The sequence below is a fragment of the Centropristis striata genome, chromosome 3 (assembly GCF_030273125.1).
Source record: "Centropristis striata isolate RG_2023a ecotype Rhode Island chromosome 3, C.striata_1.0, whole genome shotgun sequence".
Taxonomy (NCBI): Eukaryota; Metazoa; Chordata; class Actinopteri; order Perciformes; family Serranidae; genus Centropristis; species Centropristis striata.
The window spans coordinates 24,775,411-24,798,217 of NC_081519.1; the positions used below are offsets into that span (position 1 = coordinate 24,775,411).

At 39.1% G+C, this 22,807-nt stretch overlaps 1 protein-coding gene across 2 annotated transcripts in view; it reads right to left on the reverse strand.

Annotated features, from left to right (window-relative positions):
- The window catches only part of igsf21a (immunoglobin superfamily, member 21a), a 272,635-nt gene that overhangs the window by 52,214 nt on the left and 197,614 nt on the right, over positions 1–22,807 (reverse strand). For both annotated transcript variants that reach the window (XM_059328431.1, XM_059328430.1), the window contains exon 5: positions 5,537–5,652. In XM_059328431.1, coding sequence (XP_059184414.1) covers positions 5,537–5,652 — 116 coding nt within the window. The remainder of the gene's footprint in view (positions 1–5,536; positions 5,653–22,807) is intronic.

Below are 22,807 nucleotides of genomic sequence, written 5' to 3' on the forward strand. Positions count from 1 at the left end.
TCATTCATACTCCACCAAAACACACCCTCTCTCCAATCTGGTGGTCTATTTAAGATGAGAATAATCCCAAAGCTCTCCCTCTGCCTGCCAATGCTGCTGTTGCTGCATCTCAGCCCACCACCACCCAGCATCCACCTGTAGGCTCCGACATTCATTCTTGTCTTGATAACCATTTTGGTAATTATCAAGAAAACCATGGAAAATGTTGAGATATCAACTCTTAAATTTAACTTTTATGAGCTGTTTTTGTTGTTATCATTATATTTGTCCAAATTAAAGTACCTTTAGTTGTACCAGGCATTAAAAATAAACAAGAAATTGAAGAAAAAGGGTGGTCTTATTTTTTTTTCATGACTGTACATATCCATTACTCCTCAATACCTCATGTGACTGCCTGAGGAGTGATGAGGTGGGAGCCGAGACGCCAAATGTTCTGCTGTTGCAATAAACATTTATAAAACGTGAGTTGCCCGACTAATCCTATGTTTTTTACGTAACTTCTGTGGCTCACATCACCCTCGTAACTACTTCACTTGTGGCATTTATGTTCATTTATTTACTGTATAAACTGTCTTTTATAACGCCTAATTAGGAAGTTTATCAGTGGTTTTGTAGCCTAAATTCACGGAGCAGCCTTTACAACCGTGAACCGTACGAGTATGTATATAATGACATGTGTGCTATTTTTAGAACGCTCCGCTGTGCTGTGAGTTTGACCATAAACCCTCATATGTGTCGTTCTGGGTGGTTTTGACAAACTGTCTATTCTGTCATTTACCTTGCAGACCTCAATGCCAGTTTTCAGTGAATATTTGTCATGTGACCATTCATCTCAGCAGAATCAATTATGGCTTCCCAGTGGTGCAGAGGAACGCAGAATTTAATGTTTTTAACAGGATCTAGTTATTTCAAACTGTGTTATTTTTTGTGAAGTGACTTTGAATGAAATTTTAGGCTTCTTTTTGGTAACTTTTTCTAACTTTTATAAATAATATGTACTGTTTAAGGGATGTCGGGAAGTTCAAATTCCAACCACAATGCCTGTTTCTTCAGTTTCTTTGTAGAATAAACGGTGTATCTTTGGCGACCTTTTACAGAAAACATACATTCAGTGGTTCACGGTTGTACTGTGAGTTTGTCGACAAACCCTCATATGTGTCGTTCTGGGTGGTATTGAGAAACAGTCTATTCTGTCATTTAGATTGGAGACCTCGATGCCAGTTTTCATTGAATATTTGTTGCGTGACCATTCTTCTCAGCAGAATCAATCATGGCTTCTCAGTGTCGCTGAGGAATGCAGAATTTCAAGGTTTTTATTTGCGATTTGTGAAACGACCACAGCACAAACACATTGGAATTTTTGTGCAGGGCTCCCTCGTGGTCAACAAAAAAACTTAAATAAGGAGAATAAATATAAATATAAGGATACCCTGATACAAGGGTATCAGCTCAAAATACGGACATTAAATACAACATTATGAAATAAGGCAGACTAATTAGAAAAATATAAATGTCTAAAATATGGATGCTGTACAGAAGGTGTGACATGTGTAGACTCAAAGTAATAAATATTAATAAATACACTGGTTCTGGGGGGGCAGAGAGAGTTAATAATAGTTGCATATTGCACAGGTACAGCGAGGTGAGGTAGTGTTTAATGTTTTTAACAGGATATGGTTATTACAAACTGTTTATTCTTAGTGAAGTGATTTTGACAGAAGTTTTAGGCTTCATTTTGGTTACTTTTTCCAACTTTTATAAATATTATGTACTGTTCAAGGACTGTCAGGAAGTTCAAATTCCAACCACAATGCCTGTTTTCACACTTTCTTTCAACAATAGGCGGTGTAAAACATACATTCAGGGGTTAACGGTTCTACAGTGAGTTTGACCCCAAACTCTCATATGTGTCATTATGGGTGGTTATGACAAACAGTCTATTCTGCTGTTCAGGTTGGAGATCTTGTTGCAGAGAAAGACAGTGTGGATGTGCAGGACTTTTAAAGTTTACCAAAATAGTTTCTGCTCCTGTGGAAAACAAAGGCACTTTGGCTCATTTTCTTTCCAATCTGAAGATGTAGGAAGACATGTCTTGTTATACTCAGTAGATGATATTGGATTCAGTGTTTCCCCAAAGATTACTGTCCAGGAGCTCCAGTAAATGCATTTTGTTTTAAAGTGGTTTTGTCTGGCTGCTGGATCTTAGTGGTGAAAATGAAACATTTACTGGTTCACAATATGACTTTCCTATGTGTCTGATACAAGGACATCCCACATAGCTCATTATTTTTAATTAATTCCATGTTTCTTTGTTCATTACTGCCACTTTCCTGACTCTGCAAGCTGCGTGTCAACAATCATTCACGCTTAATGGCCTTTAATATGAAACTCAACGTCCTTTTTGCTTTATATTCCTCGCCTTATGTTGAGATATCGCCTTTCTTATTATACGGACATGTGAATTGTAGCAGTTACACAATGCCTCTTTCACTGAATATTCCACATCCTATTCCATTACGAAACATCTCACCTTCCGCATCACACCATTTTCTTCACTAGCACTTTCAGTAGACCCCTATATGTGCCCTACTTTGCTCTGCTTCTTTCTACAAATAAGTCTGCTTTTATGATATTAGATCAAACCAATTATTCATGTATGCAGCTCAAACTTTTACAGTTCTAATCTGTGGATTGTCTTGGATATATCTTTAAAGAATATGAATTTTATTTAACATTGATTACTCTATTTAATGATGGAATTATGACTTGCAGATTGCTCTTTCGCTACTTGAAATTCTTGAGTGTTAAAACCGCTGGATCGAAATTACCATAAACTGTCTTTGCACAAAGCTTCTTTGCATTCTGAGGCAATATCACAACATTTCAATATATCTCAGAGCAAAGATTTTTTTCTGCAATCTGCAAATCCAACGGTGAATGAAGCCAAACAGTCTTTCAAGTTTTTGTTTCAATCTGGTCCGTGACTTGGATCATTTGTTTCATGAGACTCTGAAAAAGCTAATTATCAGCAATGTGACTTGCCCACTGACACGGAGACAGTCAGGGCTTACTGACCAGCTGAAACCTCTCAGATCTCTTTTCCTCCATTAAGCTTTGGAAAAAAGGATCCAACAGTGCTGAGCTTTAATAGCTTAAGGCTCCCTGTGAAATCACAACAGGGGAGAGCCTCACTCATCACACCGTCAACCAGGAAGTACCTGAGTGACGGAAATCATATTCACCTTGTACTCACCTCTCACCGGGCTCATAATTGCAAGAGATAGGTGTGCTCAGGGTCTGGAGTCCATTACCATACACCCATGGACGATGATTAATGACCCGGTGGGAACAAACAGCGAGCGACCGCACTCAAACAGCGTCAGCGAGCTCATATGCCACCAAACAGGAGCATATGCTTCAGATATCTGCAAGACCTTGTGTTGCACTTCAAAAAAGTTGAGGAAAAAAAGTGCGTGTAACTGTGACTTCGTAGTGTGCATGCTCTCGTGTTTGCTTGTGTGCTTCCGCATGTACATGTATGAGGGTGTACAGTGAATCATTACTATAACGTCACTGTGAATAGATTAATTGCCCTAAATGTGACCATCAATAACACTAATGTGGCTGTATCCTGAATCTGATCTAGCTTTTTTAATGACTACATTGCATGACTAAATTAGCGCTGGCTATCAATCACAGTTTGATCTGTAATGAACACAGGAGCGTACTGCTGCAGGAGCACACTATCCATGTGTCTATGTGTGGAGCTTCAACAAGTTCTTCAACCTAAACGGCAGAAGAGGTCGTGTGTCAGTAGACACGTATGTACGTATCGCGGCTGGCATTTCATGGCTCGCGGTAAAGCGGTGCGTTCTAAAAATAGCACACATGTCGCACTGTAGCGGTTTGACAGTGCCAGGGGGCCAGACAGAGATATTCTGACGTTTTTTCTTTTGTATTTTGATTTGTCAAATTACACAGGACCCATGCCTACCCATGCATGGTCCCTACTAACAACCAGGAACTAAGTATGACCATTTTTCAAAGGAGACCCATTAAACACACAACACACACACATTGGAACAGTGAATTCCCTTGTTAGGTTATAATAGTTTGGGATTTTTCATTAGTTTTTTTTAAATGCTTTAGTTTTCGTTTTTTGTTATGGGGTATTTGTTGGGTGGGAGATTAAAAGAGGTCACAGTAAATTTTGCCTTTATTTCCTTTGCCTTATCCATCTTCATTATGTATGAAAAAAGTTGACAAAGATGAAAATGAAGGACATTTTCACTATAATTTTAGTTAAAAAAATCTGAAATCTCCAAAAAGCCTTTAAAGAAGTGAGGGCCGGCCGAAATGTCCTCACTTTGCAAAAATGTCCTCACTCTGTTGGTTAAAAACGTGTTCTGGTCCTCACTATGTAGGAAGTTCAAGAACACACACACACACACACACACACACACACACACACCAGAATTTGCAATTCAATATACAAATAAATACAATTTAGTATCCCATAATCAACCCATGGTTCAAACAACCAAAACACAAAAATAGTCTCTTTTTTCAACCAAAAATAGTCCTCTTCGTGTACCCAAAAAATAAATAAAACAGTCAGTTTTTTGGAAATAAAAGTTGGTCAACCAAAACCCAAGCTTAGTGCTGCCTCCAGCATCTAATAGACCAACTTTGGCAGGGCTCGTTCGAGTCCGGGCGTTCCGGATGCATGACAGCATTGCTACAGCACACTGGTGGTTGTAAAAAAGTTTGAGTGGATTTATGCTATAAAACCACCAAGCTAAGTTTAGTGCAAAAAACTTCTGATAAGGCATTATAAAAGACAGTTAAACAGTTAATAAATGTACGTAAATGCCAGAAGTGAAGTAGTTACATGGGTGACGTGACTGCCGCAAGGTACGTAAAAAACGTAACTTATGTTCAAAAACGCGATTCATGTCATTTCAGTTAAAAATAATTTACTTTTGTTTCACACAGGCTCTCCTGGGTGAAAGTCTGCTGTTTGTTTGAGCCATCCACCACCTCAGCTTCCAACCGAATGTGGGAATCTGCCTTTTGAACTTCACTTGGCTGTCTATCACTACTAAGTCAAGAAGATGGAGGCAGATGGTGAAATTACGTAAATATAGCTCGTTTTTCGCTGCCTCTACACACAACCTATACTGAAGTTTTTTTTGAGGGGGAGAACAGGCTGCGAGCTTGTATCCACCAGCAGCTTCTAGCCAACAACTCAGTGTGTGTGTGTGTGTGTGTGTGTGCAACACTGAGATCAAGGATTGTGCTGTTGTAATGCAACTTTGGAAATTCTGTTTAAAGAGCATTTTTACTGGAATGGTAAAACTCCTTGTGGTCTGTGTGCTGATATCTATTAAAAAAATAAAAATAAAATAAAAACATCAACAACAAAACCCCCGTCAGCAACATGCAACGCAGTTTCTTTTCCCTTTGTAAACAACAGGGATCTGTGTGCTGTAAAGGCAGGTCCCCAGTGGATGATGCATCTTCAACAGCAACTCACCGATGGGGCCGGCTTCCCTCCTTTTGCAGTGCAGACAAGAGTAAAATTCTGGGCTTGGTATCGACTGAATGGGGCTGGAGTGTTCTCTGCCACCACTGATATGTTGTTTGGAGGCGCTGTGGAGGACAGGAAGAAAGCTTTGTCAATCAATATTCCAAAAACATTTGATGGTAACAAAATTCAACCTCAGACATTCGTAAAAAAAAAACTAAAAAAACAGCCTTTCACTTGCTCGGTGCAATCCAGGAATTCATTTTGTACAAAATGTCACGTTAGGGTTATGCATTTAGGTGGAGGCAGCACTGGCAAGAGCGAGAGCGAGGAAAGAGCAATGCTGCTGTGCCCAGATGTTTAAAATAAATCTGACTAAAAGAAATCTGCAGATCTGTTTTATCTCTCCAGTGCAAGAACCTGCTGAGGGAGTCTCCACTTAAAATGGTAACTGAATGGTTGGGACAATATGTTCAAAACTCCCCAGGGCTCATGTGAGTCGGATGGGGCTGATAAGGTAGAAAATCTCATACATATCGTATCACTAGCCGTCCGTCTGAATCTCTCCAGGGATCCAAGCAAGTATGTCATGGCAGTGTAAAGAGAAAACATGTGAGCAAGATTTCACAGCATTATAAAGCAGCACTGGGAGGAGAAGGAGGTAATGAATGGAAATCTCCCACATCCCCCCGGAAAAAATCAACTGCTCAACATGCAGTTCTACTCTAGTCCTCGTATGGTGGCTTAAATACGAATGTGAATACTTCATAAACCATATTGTGGCTGTTTCAAGGCAATATCAACAAGCAAGTTTTATCTGACGACACTGCAGCAGATGATGGCCAGCTGCACAAGGACCACTTGAATTTTGATGAGGGCTGCTGAGTATCAAAGGCCCTTTTCACAACGTTAGCTGAAGAGGCTTTAAGATACAGCGTTTTTCATGTATTCTGTTTAGTGTACAGGCATTGGCAAGAGAGGCAAAGTCCCTCACCTTACAGAAACACGATTGAGGGAAAAAAATATAGTCAATTGCGAGAGATGAGTCATTATTTGATCCTGTTTGAGTTGTGCAATGAATTACATGTGATGTTTGTCCCTTTTAGAGGTTAATTTAACACGTCAAGAAAGTAGCGTTGTCCTAAAACTCTTGAAGTGTAGCACTGTCAAAATACATAATTATAAAAACTTTCTGTCTGTGTGTTCTGTACTGGGTTGTACTCATACATGCAACTTCTCTGGCTCGTTCGTTTGCTTTTTGGCTGCTAAAAAAAAGGTATTGCTGCATAAAACACATCCGGTATTATGCTCGGAATAAAGCCAACCTAGCCGAACCCCCAGGAAGACTCTGACTTTACATAGCGACAAAAATGTGGAATTACAATTCCAGGTGCGTTACGTGGTGCCACTGGGCCCAGAAAGACTTTTCCCATAGACTTACATTGGGTAAGAAACGTCTGTAAATCAACAAAATGACTTGTTTCACTGTCAGAATATGATCCAATAACATTTGGAAAGTCTAGAAGAGTCAAGAGATCAAATCGTTTTATTCACATTCAAGTTAGCAGAGCACTAAACTGGAAAATCGGGTCCACTAGATGTGGAACAGCAGCAGAAGTATTTTTTTTAAAGATTCAGGTATTCTTTATGCACACAACCTTTTTGGCTTGATTCTCCACTGAGCAGCTTCATAGGGAAAAGGCAGAGCCCCGCCTCCAACACTGTATTCACTTCTCTTTATACATTGTATAGATGTAGTTAACAGAGCGGTTGTTAGACTACAACAAACCCATGGCAAGAAAGTGTGACTCTTGTGACTTGCAAAGCAGTGGTGACAGAAGTATTCCGATCTCTAACTTCAGTAAAAGTACTAATACCACACTGTGAAATTACTCCACTACAGTAAAAGTCCTGTATTCCAATTTTTAAAAAAAAAGTAAAAGTACAAAAGTATCAGCATCAAAATGTATTTAAAGCATCAAAAGTAAAAGTACTCGTTATGCAGAATGGACCCACTCAGATTGTTATATATATATCCCAAATATATTATTTGATTATTATTTTAATTAATTATGCATTTATGTAAGCAGCATTTTAACTTCCTCAAGGATTAATTTTAACTACTTAATAAACTGTAATGAGTCTTAATTTCAACAAATGTCAAATCACTTTAAATAGATCACTTTTTTAATGTTAAATCTCAACTAAAGCTGGCAGTTAAATGTAGTGGAGTAAAAAATACAATGTTTGCCTTTAAAATGTAATGGAGTAGAAGTATAAAGTTACATAAAATAAGAATACTCAAGTAAAGTACAACTTCATTAAAATTGTACTTAAGTACAGTACTTAGTTACTTTCCACCAGTGTTGCAAAGTCATCTTTTAAATCGCCAAACATTGTGTATATTGTGTAACATGTGTGTATATATATCCTGACATAATTCAAATGGGATCAAAATATTTCTCTATCGCCACTGACTATGGTACAAGTTTTCCAAAGTAAGATCCCATGACAAGACTTTGCCTCTCTGTTGCCATCTGGCACATTGTTTCCCTCCAGATTCAGCTATGGAGCGTTTAAAGAACATTTAAAGTGGGAATCGTTTGTGAAATCTGTCAAGTACTGAGAGAAAAATCTCTTCAGAAGTTACAGTTTTTTTAATCTATAAGTCACGCTTTGAGGCAGCTACAGCAAGGCAAGCAGAAAGGTCGTGTAGAGAGCAATGTCTCTTTCATGTGTCACTTAAATCAATCAAGCGCTTTTTAAACGGACATGCCACAGAAATTAATTGATTAAAGGTGGGGGTTGGGGGGTGGTGAAGATTTAGCTGCTGGTCTGCCTCTGTGTTTCCACACCTCTTAATTGCATATTGATGGGATTCATATGGTAGTAAATTAACCTTAGAACACTCCATTAGCTTGCTGACAAGCCTGTCTCAACCTGGCATATGATAAGCTGTCAGAGGTGTCTGTTCCTGACCGATCACTCACACGCACCCTGCACACAAGCAGTGTCAAGTGTTAAAGTGCCTCCAGTACAGTGAAGTTACTCCAATATGCAGAACGTAAAATCAGACAATAAAAAAAACAATCCAGCTTTATAGATTTATAATATTGATTGCTCTATTCCATAAAACAGAATCATACTCTGCTTTGAAAAAGCTTACAGGAGTCCAGTAAATATATTCCTAACACCATCGTCAATTTTTTGTTCCGCAAAGTGCTTCAAGTGCTGCAGTTAAAAGTTATGATTCATTTTCACCATATTAGCAGCCATAAACGCGAAGAGATCAGGAGAGTTTTAGCAACAATCTGCAGGGAGTTCTCACACATCAAACCGCACACATTTAATTTAGACAAAGCTAATCTCATGAAATCCAATTTTATTAGATTAAAAATAATTACTGTCAAATTGCGAGTTTCCACTTGACTGATAAGTATTGATAATCCCCTGACAAGTATTTCTCCATGGCACTAATAAGGAGATGCTTTGTTCAGTTGGAATAAAATCATTAACACAACCTTGTGGTCAGGGAGCCTTGCATTGATCAGGGTTTCAGCCCGGTGGGTGGACGGCCGGCTAATGGGAGTCAAATCCAAAGGCAGCAATAAACCTTGGTGAAATATCTGACATGATTAAAAACAAGACCTACTGTGCACAGCAAACTATTTGCAATTGCAAACAAATCAGCCCTGCATAGGATGAAGATGGTTGTCTGTGATGACGCAGTCTAAGCCTTTCATAACTCATGTAATTGCAGCTCTCTCTCTTCGCCCACTTGGTAAAGGTTGAGCTCATTTGTTCCCTTGTTTTCTTGTGCTGTAACTCTTTGTTTTAAGCTGTCTGTCTGTCGGCTGTGTTCAATGGGGGCATCTGCCTTTCAGTTCAAACACATACTGAGGCCCACATAGCAATAATTTAAAGACAAACGGATAAATAATGAAGTTCTTCGCTTGACAAGGTTACTGCCTGTTATCGTGTTGCTGAAGCAGAGCTTATACAAAGAGAGGGAGAAGAAAACTTATGAATTGAAATGCAAAAAAGCAACCGCAGTCAAGTTTGTGAAGCAGTCTGTAAAAAGTCTCGGGGAGAAAAAAAATCAACACCAAAGAAACGCCAATATCTTTGACATTCTTCTGGAGGTTTTTTTTTTTTTTAAAGAAACAAAAGATTCAGCAACAGATATAAAAATTCCAAATCCTCTCCGCTCCGTCTCTCCCTTTCCTTTACATAATGAAAACTGCACAGAGCACAGGCGAACATAATTCTGCTCTGTGTGCCTGGCATTGAGATTGCCACACAAGGTTTTCTTTTTTTCTGAATTGATGGAAAACGATTTGGGCATTGTATACAATTAGTTTATGGTTTTTGAGAGAACAAGGAAAAGGTTTTTATAACCTACTACTTTTTTATGTCCAATTTTGGTGATTTTTCTAGTTTCTAGTCATTTTCCTCTAATTTTACTGACCAAGTCTTTCAGAAGTCTCTGTAAAATAGCCCCCATTAACTCCCAAGGTGTTTCAGGACATTTTGCTCTTTTTACAGTTTGCTTGCAAATCATGAAAAACATATTTTTTTGCTGGAATAAAAAATCATAAAAAGAAAAGAAAAAACACACATTGAATTTCTCGGGTATATATACCCTATATTTTTAAAATTTTAATAAAATGGAATTTATATATATATATAACAATTTTTTGCCCAAGTGCCAACAAGTGTCATGAATATTGGGGGAAAAATGGTCTCAACATGCTATATATATTGAACTATTTGCATTTTTATAACCACTTTTTGAGGACTTCCTGTCCTCTCCTCTCAGCTCTGTGTAAACAGCCTCTCCTGTCCTCTCCTCCCTGCTCTGTGTAAACAGATTTTCAGTTAATATGTGTCACATGACCGTTGGTCTCAGCAGAATCAAACATGTCTTCACAGTGTCTCTGAGGAGCAGAATTTAACATTTTAACAGGATCTAGTTATTCCAAATGGTGACATTTTAAATGACACATGTAGAATAAAGTAATTTTGACAGAAATATCACAAATTTAAGCTTCATTTTGGTTACTTTTTTTTAATTTGATCCATTCAGGGACTGTCGAGAAGTTAAAATTTTGACTTTGAATGCCTGTTGTTACAGTTTCTTTCTCTGATAAATGGTGAACTTTTGACGATCTTTTAAAGAAAACACACGTTTCAATGGTGGGTTCAGAGGGTTAAAATGATGCCATTCATTTCACCTGATAATAATGCAATTCTGTCTCAAAGAGAAAATTCTTTATTACATTTATCCATAGCTTTTCTGCTGAGCATGAGCTGTATTTACTGCTGGCTTCATTATTTAGTAAGGATACAAATCCTGAAAGCTGAAAGCAGGACACAGCAGCAAATATGTAAAAAATGAGACCTGCAGTCCCACGAGCCAGTTCTTCTTTTACAATGTTCAGAGTTCATTTGCACACTGCTGCATTAAAAGCAGCATTTACTTTCTCTGGTCCCTGGTAGTACTGCTGTTCCAGTTACTTCAATAATGACCTCCCCCTCTATCCTCCCGTTTACTACCTCCTTTTTGTCCTATATCCTCAAGCACCATTACCCTGCTATCTTTACAAATAAAAAAAGAAGAAAAAAAACAGCAAATTGGATTGGTGAATGTAAGAAACAGGACCATGTTTAACGCTCCCAAGAGTCTGCTTTCCCTGACCTCATAATTAAGGGATTTAGAGCTCTGGAGACAGCTGGACTCACAAGAAACACTCCCAACATCCCCTTGTACTAAGCACCCTGGCCTTGAGTCCACATCTCTGGGGTTTTATTTATAGTAGATACAATGATGTGTGTTGGAGGGAGGATGGCAGAGAAAATGTACCAAGGTCACCCTCGGCTTACTTTTACTGACAGTAATTCAGTGATAAATATTTGATGAAACCATACTTTTTATTGCGAGCCCAGGAGTCTAAAAGTAATCAATATGAATTTTGAATTGTCTCACCAAGTTAAATGATAGTGCAAGGCTTTTCACTGCAATCTCATCAAAATTCACTGGTATTGACAGTCTCTGTGACAGCTGAAGAACCATAGCAAGAACTGAACTTATGACCTTTTTTTCTGACCAGACTGTATGAAATATGGATGTAGTTTCTGTGATGGCAAAGGTTTCTATGAGGTGGTGTAAAGCTCAGTGTGGCGGCTCCAGCTGTCGATATCATGGCAGTGCCTGACTCCACCCAATTCCCAGCTAATCCAAGAATGGGCAAAGAGGTGGAGCGTGGGTGAGCTGAGGCAGAGCCTGCATTCTTTCAAAATTCCAGCAGGGGTCGCCAAAAGAGGTTCGGTCCTATCTATCTCAATATAAAATGAGACTACTTCTCACTTGATTTGTTAAAATCCTTGTGGCAACATTATGGTCTCAATCGCTAATTTCAAGTCTTCTTTAAGACAATATGATGCTTACGAATAAATAATGGTCCAATTTAGAAGAAAATGGATGATAAAGAAGTGTACGATTTGGGGTGAGCATTCATCAGTAGAGAAACGAAGGAAAGCGATGTGTATTCACTGCACTGTGTACAACTAAACAGCTGTGCTTTTATCTCAGAACTTGGACCCTTTCACTGTGTGTTTTCAGTTCATGAAAGTTTATTTAAACATTTTGGTCATTTAAAAATGTTTTGTTCAGCGTTCAGTCGCTGTTCAGATTTTCCAGTACGTAACACACATTTTGTTTTCTCGTTAACCCTTTATTGGGCGAATAACCATATTTGGTAACTTCAGCGGACATCCAGATGGGGTCCCCGCAATCTCCGTGAGGTCGTAGAACCATATGTATGTCTCCCAGCTAATCAGCCAAGATCCGGCTATGTCACAGATAGTGACACCAGGGCATCTGATTAATCAATATTGCAATAATATAATAATAATAACTCAATTGACTTTCATTTGCAACATAAAAATGAGACATTTTGAAAAAAATATAATATCCTCCAATAACAATTTCAACATGGTTGGGTTGAAATTTTCCATTTCCAAGTATTTCAATGAATGCCCTATAAAGGGTGAAGAGTTTATATTTAGATACACCCATCCTCGCGCCTCCCCAGTCCAAATATGGTCTCCTCCGGGTTTAAAAAAACAAAGATGTCGACGGACGTAAAGCAAGATGGCGACAGCCGTTACGCCGAACTCGGCAGTCCACAGACCAACGGGTAACATCACCCGTCATTATTTATACAGTCTGCAGGCTGAATGAAGCCTGGTTGCTGAATAACGCCACCCGTGATGGCCCACACCTAAAAATGACCGTACCCTATTTTAGGCAGAACTTTAGGCATTAATATAAACAAAATGGGTGAATTGTATTAAAATGCAAGCCCTGTACAGTTGTCATGAAGGTGGAAATCAGCTTAGGAGACCAAAACCTTTCTTGCACCAGACTGTAAACAAGTTTATTTCTGCTGTAGGCATTTTAATATGGGGGTGTATTGGAATTGCCAGTCTTAAGGGGCTATTTGAAGAAGTGCAATTTTTGGCACTTCTGCTTCATTTTCAGCCCTGGAGGCTGCTACATGTGCATTCATTTATGGTGGAAATGTATTTATTTATGTGAAGGAAATTCAGGTCTTTAAGTTGTTTTAGGAGAAATATTTCAAACATTTCAAGTTATGAAAATGTAATTGAATATAATGAAGCAAGGCTCTCAGGCATTCTGTAGCCTATTTTTAGGCTTTTAGATACATATCCTCCTGTAGGCCTATTAACGAGGTGCACATGAATGCACCATGAAGTCTGCCTGCATTCAAGGACTCCTTCTGGTTAACCTCTCTGCTACCTTGAAGGGGAATAAAATCACTTAATCATGTGGCTCTTCTAGACTTTGTAAATGTTATCAGTCTGAATGGATTAAATGCTGATAATGGAATGAATCATTTTGTGGGGGTTGTGATGCTTAATAAATCATCTGAGGATTTATAGACGTCATACGTCTCTTTCACAATGTAAGTCTACAGGCTGTTTAGGCCCAATGGCTTCACTTGGTGGAAGAAATTGTCAGTTTGGTTACATGTCAATTTGAGCTCCAAAGCTTGAAAGCCTGGTGCAAGGTGTACTGTACACTGTCTCTCATCAAATGCATGCTGGGATAGGCTGCAGCCCTGTGTATCGGAGCAGGATAAGTGAGAACTGAAATTAAAGTATTCCAGTAATCTCATTAACGACACTGTAGGTTTACTTTGAAATGGCTTGATACCTACAGGTGAAAGCTGGCATACCTAAGCAGCAGCTAATCTTTGTCCCGGAATTAAAGTAGAAGTCAATTTAAATAGCAATCACAAAAGCAACATTAGTGCAATCATTTAGCAAGGATTTTCAATTTCAGACAGCTTACGATTGCCTGCTATTGCTGCTTTTTTCTTTGTTTACTGCATATTAGCTTTTATGCACGACTTGTGCTTGAATCACCAACTATCCTATGTGGTTGCCTGCCATTTAGTCACAAAAGACCATTAGTTCTGAATGCTCCACTGAAGAGATTTGCTTTTAATAAAGCTTTCATCCCTAATTTCCATCAGCATTTGTGAGGATGTTAATTTGTTTAGATTTATTTTCACAATTAAAAAAGGTTCAAGAAGATTTGACTCCTCTGAAACCTGTACAGTGAACACAGGGAGGCTGTATCCCCATGAATTGTGGATACAAACTGCTTTCAAAGAGGGCCTTGAGGTGACACAGTGCCATCAATATGCAGAACAACTTCATGTCTGAATTTGGAGAGGTCCTTTGGAGTTGAAACTGGAAATAATGGCCCAAGCAGAAAGAGAACTAAGTGGACCCCCAAGAACATTTAAAACATATTTCTCTCCTGTTAGTGCCAGAGTGACAATAGCACACTGTGTCTCTGATGCGCAGATCTGTAACAAAACCCAGAGAGGGAATACAGATGGAGGGAGAGGAGAGGCTGGCAAATAGCATGTGTTAGGCTGCGTTCACATGAGATCAGGCGGCGCCGCGATCCGCTGCAGGGTTGTGCTAAAATAATCAGTTTACGAGTTGTTGAAGTTAAAATTTCACAATTTTTATGATATTGACATTTCCAACTGTACTTGCAGGCAGCTTTCATTCATTCTTTTCACAGCAGCTAGACAAGAAAAGACAGAGGGAATGTGCCTCGTGCTGGAGCTTCTTGCAGGAAAAACGCTGTCAAATTCCCCACAAATTATTCTGACGAGCGTACGTGTAGTCAGCTGTTACATGATCTCCTGATGTAGTCCGGTTTGCACGATTCTGTCTTCTGTCACTAAAGTAGAATATTTTGCATTTCAAGAAAGTGCGATTTCTCCCTTTGCATTCTCTTCCACAGAGGTTCAGGCCAGCTACAGAACAGAATTCCTCAAGCTACTGCAGATACAATTACTTGCTCAGAGACACTTGTTCGGAGCAGATGCTAATGCCAGCTGTCACAGGTGCTTGAACCTCTTTACTCCAGCTGAAGAACATTCTATCATCTAGTTTCTATAAGTGCTCGGCAGTAACCTGAGAGGTCTTTTCTTTTTGTGTTTACATACATTGTACAACTGCTTTACCTATATGGCTCTACACTACCTTCTTACAGTTATTTACTTTGTCTGTGAAGTGACCTTGAGTGACATGAAAGGAGCCCATAAATCCATCCATTATCTTTAACCGCTTATCTGAACTTGGGTCTTGGGGGGCTGGATCCGATTCCAGTTGACATTGGGCAAGAAGCGGGGTACACCCTGGACAGGTCGCGGTAGAGAGAGAAAACCATTCACGCTCTCATTCACAGGCGATTTAGCTTAGTTTTTGGACTGTGGGAGGAAGCCGGAGGACCTGGAGAGAACCAGGTGGCAACCTCTAGGTCTGAGCAGGGAGGCAAGCCTGCCTCTGACGAAAATTCCGGCAGGTGGTGCTAAGTTTGGCTGCAAAAACATTCATTTCAATGCAAAATGAGAAAACTTCTCACTTGATTTATTACCTCAGAAAATGTTTTTGGGAACACTATGGTCTCAATCGCTAGTAAAAAATCTTCTTAAAGACAATTTGATGTCAGTAGTTCTAATAATGGCCCCATTTAGAAGAAAATAGAAGATACAGAATAGTATGATTTGAGGCGGGGCTACCTTTGATTGACAGGTCACTTACAAGGCGAGCCGTAATCAGGAGAGAAGCATAACTATGCGTATCCACGACAACGTGTCAATAAAGTTATATATAACGTTATATAGATATAAAAAAGGACGTTTAGCGGTTTGGTCTCATAACTTTGACCCTTTCACACTATATTTTCACTTAATGAAGTTATTATTACATTATATACATTATTTGAATGTTGATTTTCATTAAAAGTGTCTTCAATGTGTTCAAATGTGATCAGTGTTTGGTTGGACTAACAGACACTCCAAGGAGTCGCTGTTAATTTTTCTTTGGTAAGTAACATAAGTTTTGTTTTTGTTTTTTTGCCAAAACTAACATCCCAGTTAATGCTCCAGTTAATGCTAACATGAATTACTTCAACTTCTCTCAGTCAGGTAGAGGTGTAGAGAGGCCTCCTTTAGAGGTGTGTGTGATGAAACAGAGATCCAACTGTAGACGACGTAGATCATGGGTGTCAAACTGATCCATGAAAGGGTCGCCGTGGCTGCAGGTTTTCATTCCAATCAAGCAGGAGCACACCTGACTCGACTCATTCAATCACCTGACCTGTCTTCACACAGTTGATTTGTTGTGTGCTCTCTGCTTTGCTGGAACAAAAACCTGCAGCTACACCGGTTTTTTCATGGATCAATTTGACACCCATGGCATAGATGCTGCAATAGCATCAATTATATCAGAAATGGAGAGATTATTTCTTCATTAAAAGAAAAGCAGAGAACATCACTGAGAGGTATTTTTTAAAACAGTTTCCAGTGTCGGCTTCTCAGATGGTTCTGTGTAACTAAACATCTGGCAGCTTCAGGTTATCCCAGTGCCACCAAGACAAATTTATGTGCATGTAGAGTATTCTTTAATTAAATGTTAAACACTTTTGGAAGGACTTTGCAAACTTCAGAGTAAAGGCTTCATATCACTGCTCTCGAATTGTAATTGCCCGTAAACACAAAGGCATGAGTATCCGGTTAAACATAAACAGTGGAGACAGACATGCCACATTACTGCAAATGAAGCAACTGGAAATCCTATAATGTCAATGTAATTGACTCTTTCACCTAATATCCATCCCAGTGGAGTAGGGAATGGAGGTTAATTGGACCCTTCCCGAGCCCGTTCTGTGATCTCAACTTTACTCGGAGGCTTGAGGATATGATTCTGGCATCCAAAAAATCAAAACTAATTTTACACTGCCAGCTCTTGGCAATGTACTCAACATATGCTCCACTGGTGCTTGATTTCTGCTCTGAGGCTAAGTTTGTTTTGAACAGAAAGGTATGTTGTGTACAGACACCCACACATGCATGTGAAACAGGAGTTTGTTCTTATGAAGGGGACAAACATTCATGCATCTCAGGCAGAGTTGAACTGAGTGAAAGTTACTGCCAAAGTGCTTATATCCTTCTTTTTTTTGAGAAGTCCTGCAGTTGGATGCAGTGTGATTGTGGCAGTCGGGGAGATAGACGGCAGCCTGAAAAACAATCAAAGTTAAGTCCTCTCATGAGGGGAAAAAAAAGACACGTTGAAATGAGTGCTGGCACGAGTCCCTAGTACCTAAGTCTGCTCGCTTTATTCCCCAGCACGAGCAGCACCACAAGATAAAAGACACTGAAATGCTTTTTAATCACTTTTCTATTGTGCTTTTAGCATTTGCATTTACACTCTACCCTGTTAATTTGCATGGGTTATTACCATGCTGTCAGCTCATATCACATCCTCCCACCCCGGCGCACCAGCCAGCGGTGGCTGGTTGCAAAGAGAAGGCGACTCTGGTGCCTGTCAGGAAGAGGAAGGGGATGAAACACAGAGACAAAAGCTTGTGTCACATTGAACAAGTTCCCCAGTTCTGAAGGCCATTAATCATAGCGATGTTGTTGAAAATACAGCGAGCACATATACCACATAGCATCGTGCTCGTGTGTTTAAGAGAGTGAGAAATGTGTTTGAGCGTTCTTGTCTGTGGAAAACACATGGTTTCATTGATGCATTACTCAGCTGTCCGACTCAAGTGGTCGGAATATTGTCGTCTAGCCTTAAGAGATATGAACCACCCACATATCCTGAAAGCGCAGCGCTGTTCAAAGCCATCCAGTGAAAATATCTCAAAGGTTCATATAGCTTTCGGTAAAAAAATAGGAGGTAAATTACACACAAAAGGAAAATCTTTCACAATCTAAAAAGAATGATTTGGGAGCTTACGCACAATTGTGCTTTTCTCCGTCGCTCTGTTCCCATACGATAGGAAATACGATATGTCATGGCTGTATATGGCTTTCTCCAGTCTCTCCCCAGGCTGCCGCTCTCTCAGGGTAAACCAGGCTTGGACTTACAGCTTTGTGCTTATAATGAGGACAAGGGGGACAGAAGAGAGGATTTTGCCAGCACAGTTTGAAGGCTTGGTTGAGACAGGACAAAAGGGAAAGCTTTTTTTTCTGTGTGGCAGATGGGACTTACCCTGTACCCAGCTCGGCATCATTATGCTGTGACTGGCACCCTCATCTCTAAAGTCCATTTTTTTGCTTAAGAGCAGGGGTTTAGGGTTGGCAATCTGTTACAATCTGGCCCCTTTACCTCTAGCCTGACCCCTTCCCCGTCTGCCAGCTCAAGGCACTGACATGGCCGTACCTCTGAGGTCCCCAGTGTAACAGACAAATTTCTTCATCAGTATGGCTGCGAGGCCTGGTTGTGATGTATTTTTTTTTGTTTTTATGACACCAAATTTACAGACCAAGGGGGTAAAATGAGGCTGTAAAGTTATACGAGGCCAAAGAGAGTCACTTGAAGTATCCATCATTCAATTCTCAGCTCTGGCCCCGGCCCATCCGAACAATCCCCAAAGAAGTCTTTGAGAAAATCTACATCAAATGCCCGAAGCCAGACGGCCACAAGCTCCACAAATGTCGATATAGTATACACAGCATTCAGGGACAGGGAGGAGAATTCATATTTCACGCTGACATGCAGAGGTTGTTGATGGGGCAGTTATGACCAAGACAAATGGATGACCATGCATCAAGGGTTTCTCTTTTCAAAATGGACAAAAAATACAACAGAATGACTTTCATTACCCCGACATGGACACTGGTTTGTGTATATTTTTGAGCAAAGAAACTGTTACAAGACTGTGAAATACATAGATAATATCTATTTTGTCCATCATGATGAGAAATATATTATACTGATGGCACAATTCAGAGATCCACCTGCTGTTTTGGTAAATATGCATTTGATCCAAAGCTGCATTTTCAGCTCCTAAACTGTTTGCGAGTGACAGCAAAAACTAAAATTGCCATCTCTCTGGCACACAGCACAAAAGCAATAATTTCCCCGGCTATTAAAGACATCTCAGAGCTATCATTAATTGACGCGTTATGTCTATTTTAAACTCTCTCTCATGTCTTTTTTCTCTTACTTCTTATCAGACATTGAAAAAAAAACTCTTTTGGTCTGAAATAAAGTGAATTATTAATACACTGTTAAGAGGAGGTATACATCACAGAATAAAAGAACAAAAATAACATAAATAGTACATACAGTATAATAGCAGTGCATGATTCATCAGTGAAATAAATGAATATAATTTCCTGAGGAGTCATTCATTTATGCACTGTGCTATGGGTGCTTTTTCCTGAAACACAGCCAGCTATCTTTATATTTGTGGGAAGTGCTACATGTGTGATGGGTGCTTTATCAAGGTTCAGGAGTCCCTGAACATGATTCAGAACTCCAGAGGGTTACTCCATGAAAATTAAACATAATATATTTTTGTAAGGAGATTTGACACTGAGTTTCTGTTTAAAAAATCTTATTCAGCATCCTGACTCATTCATTTTCACAGAATTTTAAAGGACACATGCACTAACTGGAAGGTCACGTATGATTAAAAAATAAGTTTTTAAACCTCTGAAGTCCAGGATATTTTGGTTCAAATTTGTCAACTTCCTATGCATTCATTTCTGTCTCCGTTTAGCATCTTTCAGTCCGTCCTTACATCACATGCATGGCTCCTTTTTCTCAACACAAACTTTGCTATCAGTCAGATTTTTCATTTTATTTTAATTAAAGTATAAAGCTGCCGGAAAATACCGAAATACAAACAAAAGACACAGGTGTCTATGGAAATGTACCATTTTTTATTTTTTATTTTTTTTTTACCATTTATACACACCAAAACAGCAGAAAAAAATAAATAAAACTACAAAACAGTCTATTTGCATGTAAATTAAAAATAGTAATAGTTTTCATTGTGGAAAGAAAATTCACATGATTCAATCATTCCTATGATTGAACTTTCAACTGGCTCTCTCAGCTTGTCTACATATCATATATAAATAAAGTTATAACTGTAAATAAAACTTGTGTTTTTTCAATAAATAGATGGACTCCAGAGAGTTAAACAAAATGTGTTCCTTTTGATGTGTTTAGATCCTGACAGACGATTAAAGTGTTCATTTGATGTGTTTGAAACAGTTCTGCCACACACTAAATTCTTAAAACAGACCTCAAAAAAGTAATTTGGCAGTTGCTGCTGCAAGTTGTTAGTCATGGCACATTGACGCTGCCAAATGCTTCTTTACAGAATAAAAGAGAGTCATTGTGGTCATGTTCAACCATCTTTAACCAAGACAGACTCCAGCTTCTTGGTTGTTGCGACTTTCTCACTTTTGTCCTTTTTTTAAATTTCCCTTTGGTTCAGCAGCCAACACGCACTTCACAAACTGAAACTAGCTCCATCTGGGCATGAGCACTTGTTCCCGACTGATTTTGGTTATAAAAATTGCCAAAAAATGTACCATTTACTGAAAAAGAGCCCAGGAGCCATACTGTGCCAATCATCCACCAACTCATGTCAGGATTCTACAGTGATACAGCATGCAATCACACCTAAACTTTACTAGTGCTTCCTTTTAAATATTCCTGGCATTTTTGCCTCGATTGAATAGTTTTCATGTTGTGAACAACAGGAATAATGGGGTCTCAGAGATGACATGTGACAAAGCCATTTGTGTTGATGGGCATTTGTGGGTGGTTGGTGCAGGTTCTTTCATGAAAAACAGCTAAAAATCATTTGGTTCCTCAAACTGAGCCGGCTGGAAACTCTACCCTTCATGATCCCAACATAGAAAATATCAAAATAATTCTGCTACATGTAGCTGAATCTTGAGCAACTTAAAATTGAAGTGTTGGTGGCACAGGAAAAGACTGTGCATCTGACTATTGCCATTTAAAACAATTTATCCACCTGATCTATTGTATAAAGCACTGTTGAATGGTATTCATCAGTGCTCATTATTCCATAAGTATGAGCAAGTACGTCATACTCTTCCTTCGAGTAGGTTATTATCAGCCCATTAAAATACATTAAATTATATTTCTCTTTCAGGGTTAGGCATAGAAAAAGGCTGCAGTTTCATTCAGTTTAGGCTACAAATCTTCTCTAAGATAAGGACTAAAAGTAACTGGTTAGGCATTGTAACAATTCGTTACATAGTTATGTTGGTAATTAGGGGTGTGACGAGATATTGTGCCACGAGATCTCGCGAGATTAAAGTCAAGGATATTTCTTGTCGCAGTAGTATGTGATCACGGATCACAGTCGAAACTGTTGCTAACCGATTACCATACGTCACCTTCAGAGTCTCATTAATCCCTCTGGGGGATTCTATTTTTTTAAAATGTATCTTTTTTTAACTTTTAAAAGCTCATGCCTACATCATGCATGTAAAGAGTTATAATAAAACATTTCAAAATGCATATGCAACTCGGTTAAATATCCAGTCATATTTTGTCATTGTAGTTTTCTTAAAATCTCGTCTTGTCTCGTTCTCCTGAACCCAATATCATGTCTGGTCTCGTGAGCTGAGAGTATCGTCAAACCCCTAGTGGTAAAAATGTGATGCGTGTAAGTTAAGTGACGTTACTTCAAAAGACATTATTGACTTTTCTTTTTACATGGTACAAGAACCTGGTCTTCTGTGTGAAAGTCCTGGGTTATCTGACCCCTCCCACCCTCCTGAAGCAGACTTTGTGTACTTTATACTTTATACTTAACTTGTGTATTTTACGTAACTTCCATGGCTTAGGTCATACTCGTAACTACTAAACTTCCAGCATTTATGTACATTTGTTTACTGTTTAAAAGGTCTTTTATAACACCTAACTAGGAGGTTTTTTGCCCTAAAACTAGGTGGTTTTGTAGCCTAAATTCACAGAAACTGCAGCATTTTTTACAACCGCGAACTGTACTTGTGTGTATAATGACGTGTGCGCTATTTTAGAATGGCTTATAATTGAGCCATTCTGCAGTTTAATAACGACTGAAACGTCTGAACTATCCAAACCGACATGCCAGCTCTTCAGTTATCAATTTTCATACCTGTTAATACCATTCACGTCTGTTCCTCTAACACTGTATCTGCCTTGCTCTGCCATGGAGAAGAATTATATTCATCATATTCTCTGGGCTGACCACAAGTGAAGACATCTCCATATAACAGGCTCCAAAGCTGGGTCAATAATTAGTTAACAGTGAGTTTCTGTTTGAAAGAAATTTGACGCCCAAAGAAAAATGCAAAGTAGCTACCAAATAGAGTGTTCTCCATAGCGTCAGTCCGTTCCTTAGGGACATGGGCAGAATGGGGATGTTTGAAGTGTCTAACTTCACACATTAAAGGGATAAAAAAGGTTTATCAAGTGTGAATAATGTCCCTTGTGTTGCTTTTGATTGATGGGCTCTTTCTGTTGAGTAATCCACTCTGAAAGAAAGGGAACTTATAGCTGATGGCATGTTTCAACAATGTTCATTAAAGTGTGCAGCACATTAACGCTCCTAATGGAGCTGGACATTTCCTGAGCAATTGTAAAATGTGCTATACTGAGGAAGTAATATAGAGCATAATGATGTGGAAGCTGTGTAATACACAATTATGTTACATTTGAAACATGAATTGTAAAGCTAAAATATGTGACTTTTCACATTGACCTCTGCAGCTGGACGAATGATTCTTGATAAATGACTACAGCTGAATCCACACACAGTTCTTCTTCATAACATTATTTAAACACTTAGCCCTTTAGAGGAGTAGGTGGGGCAAACTTTAGGGGGAGACGAAGTGGCTGCTG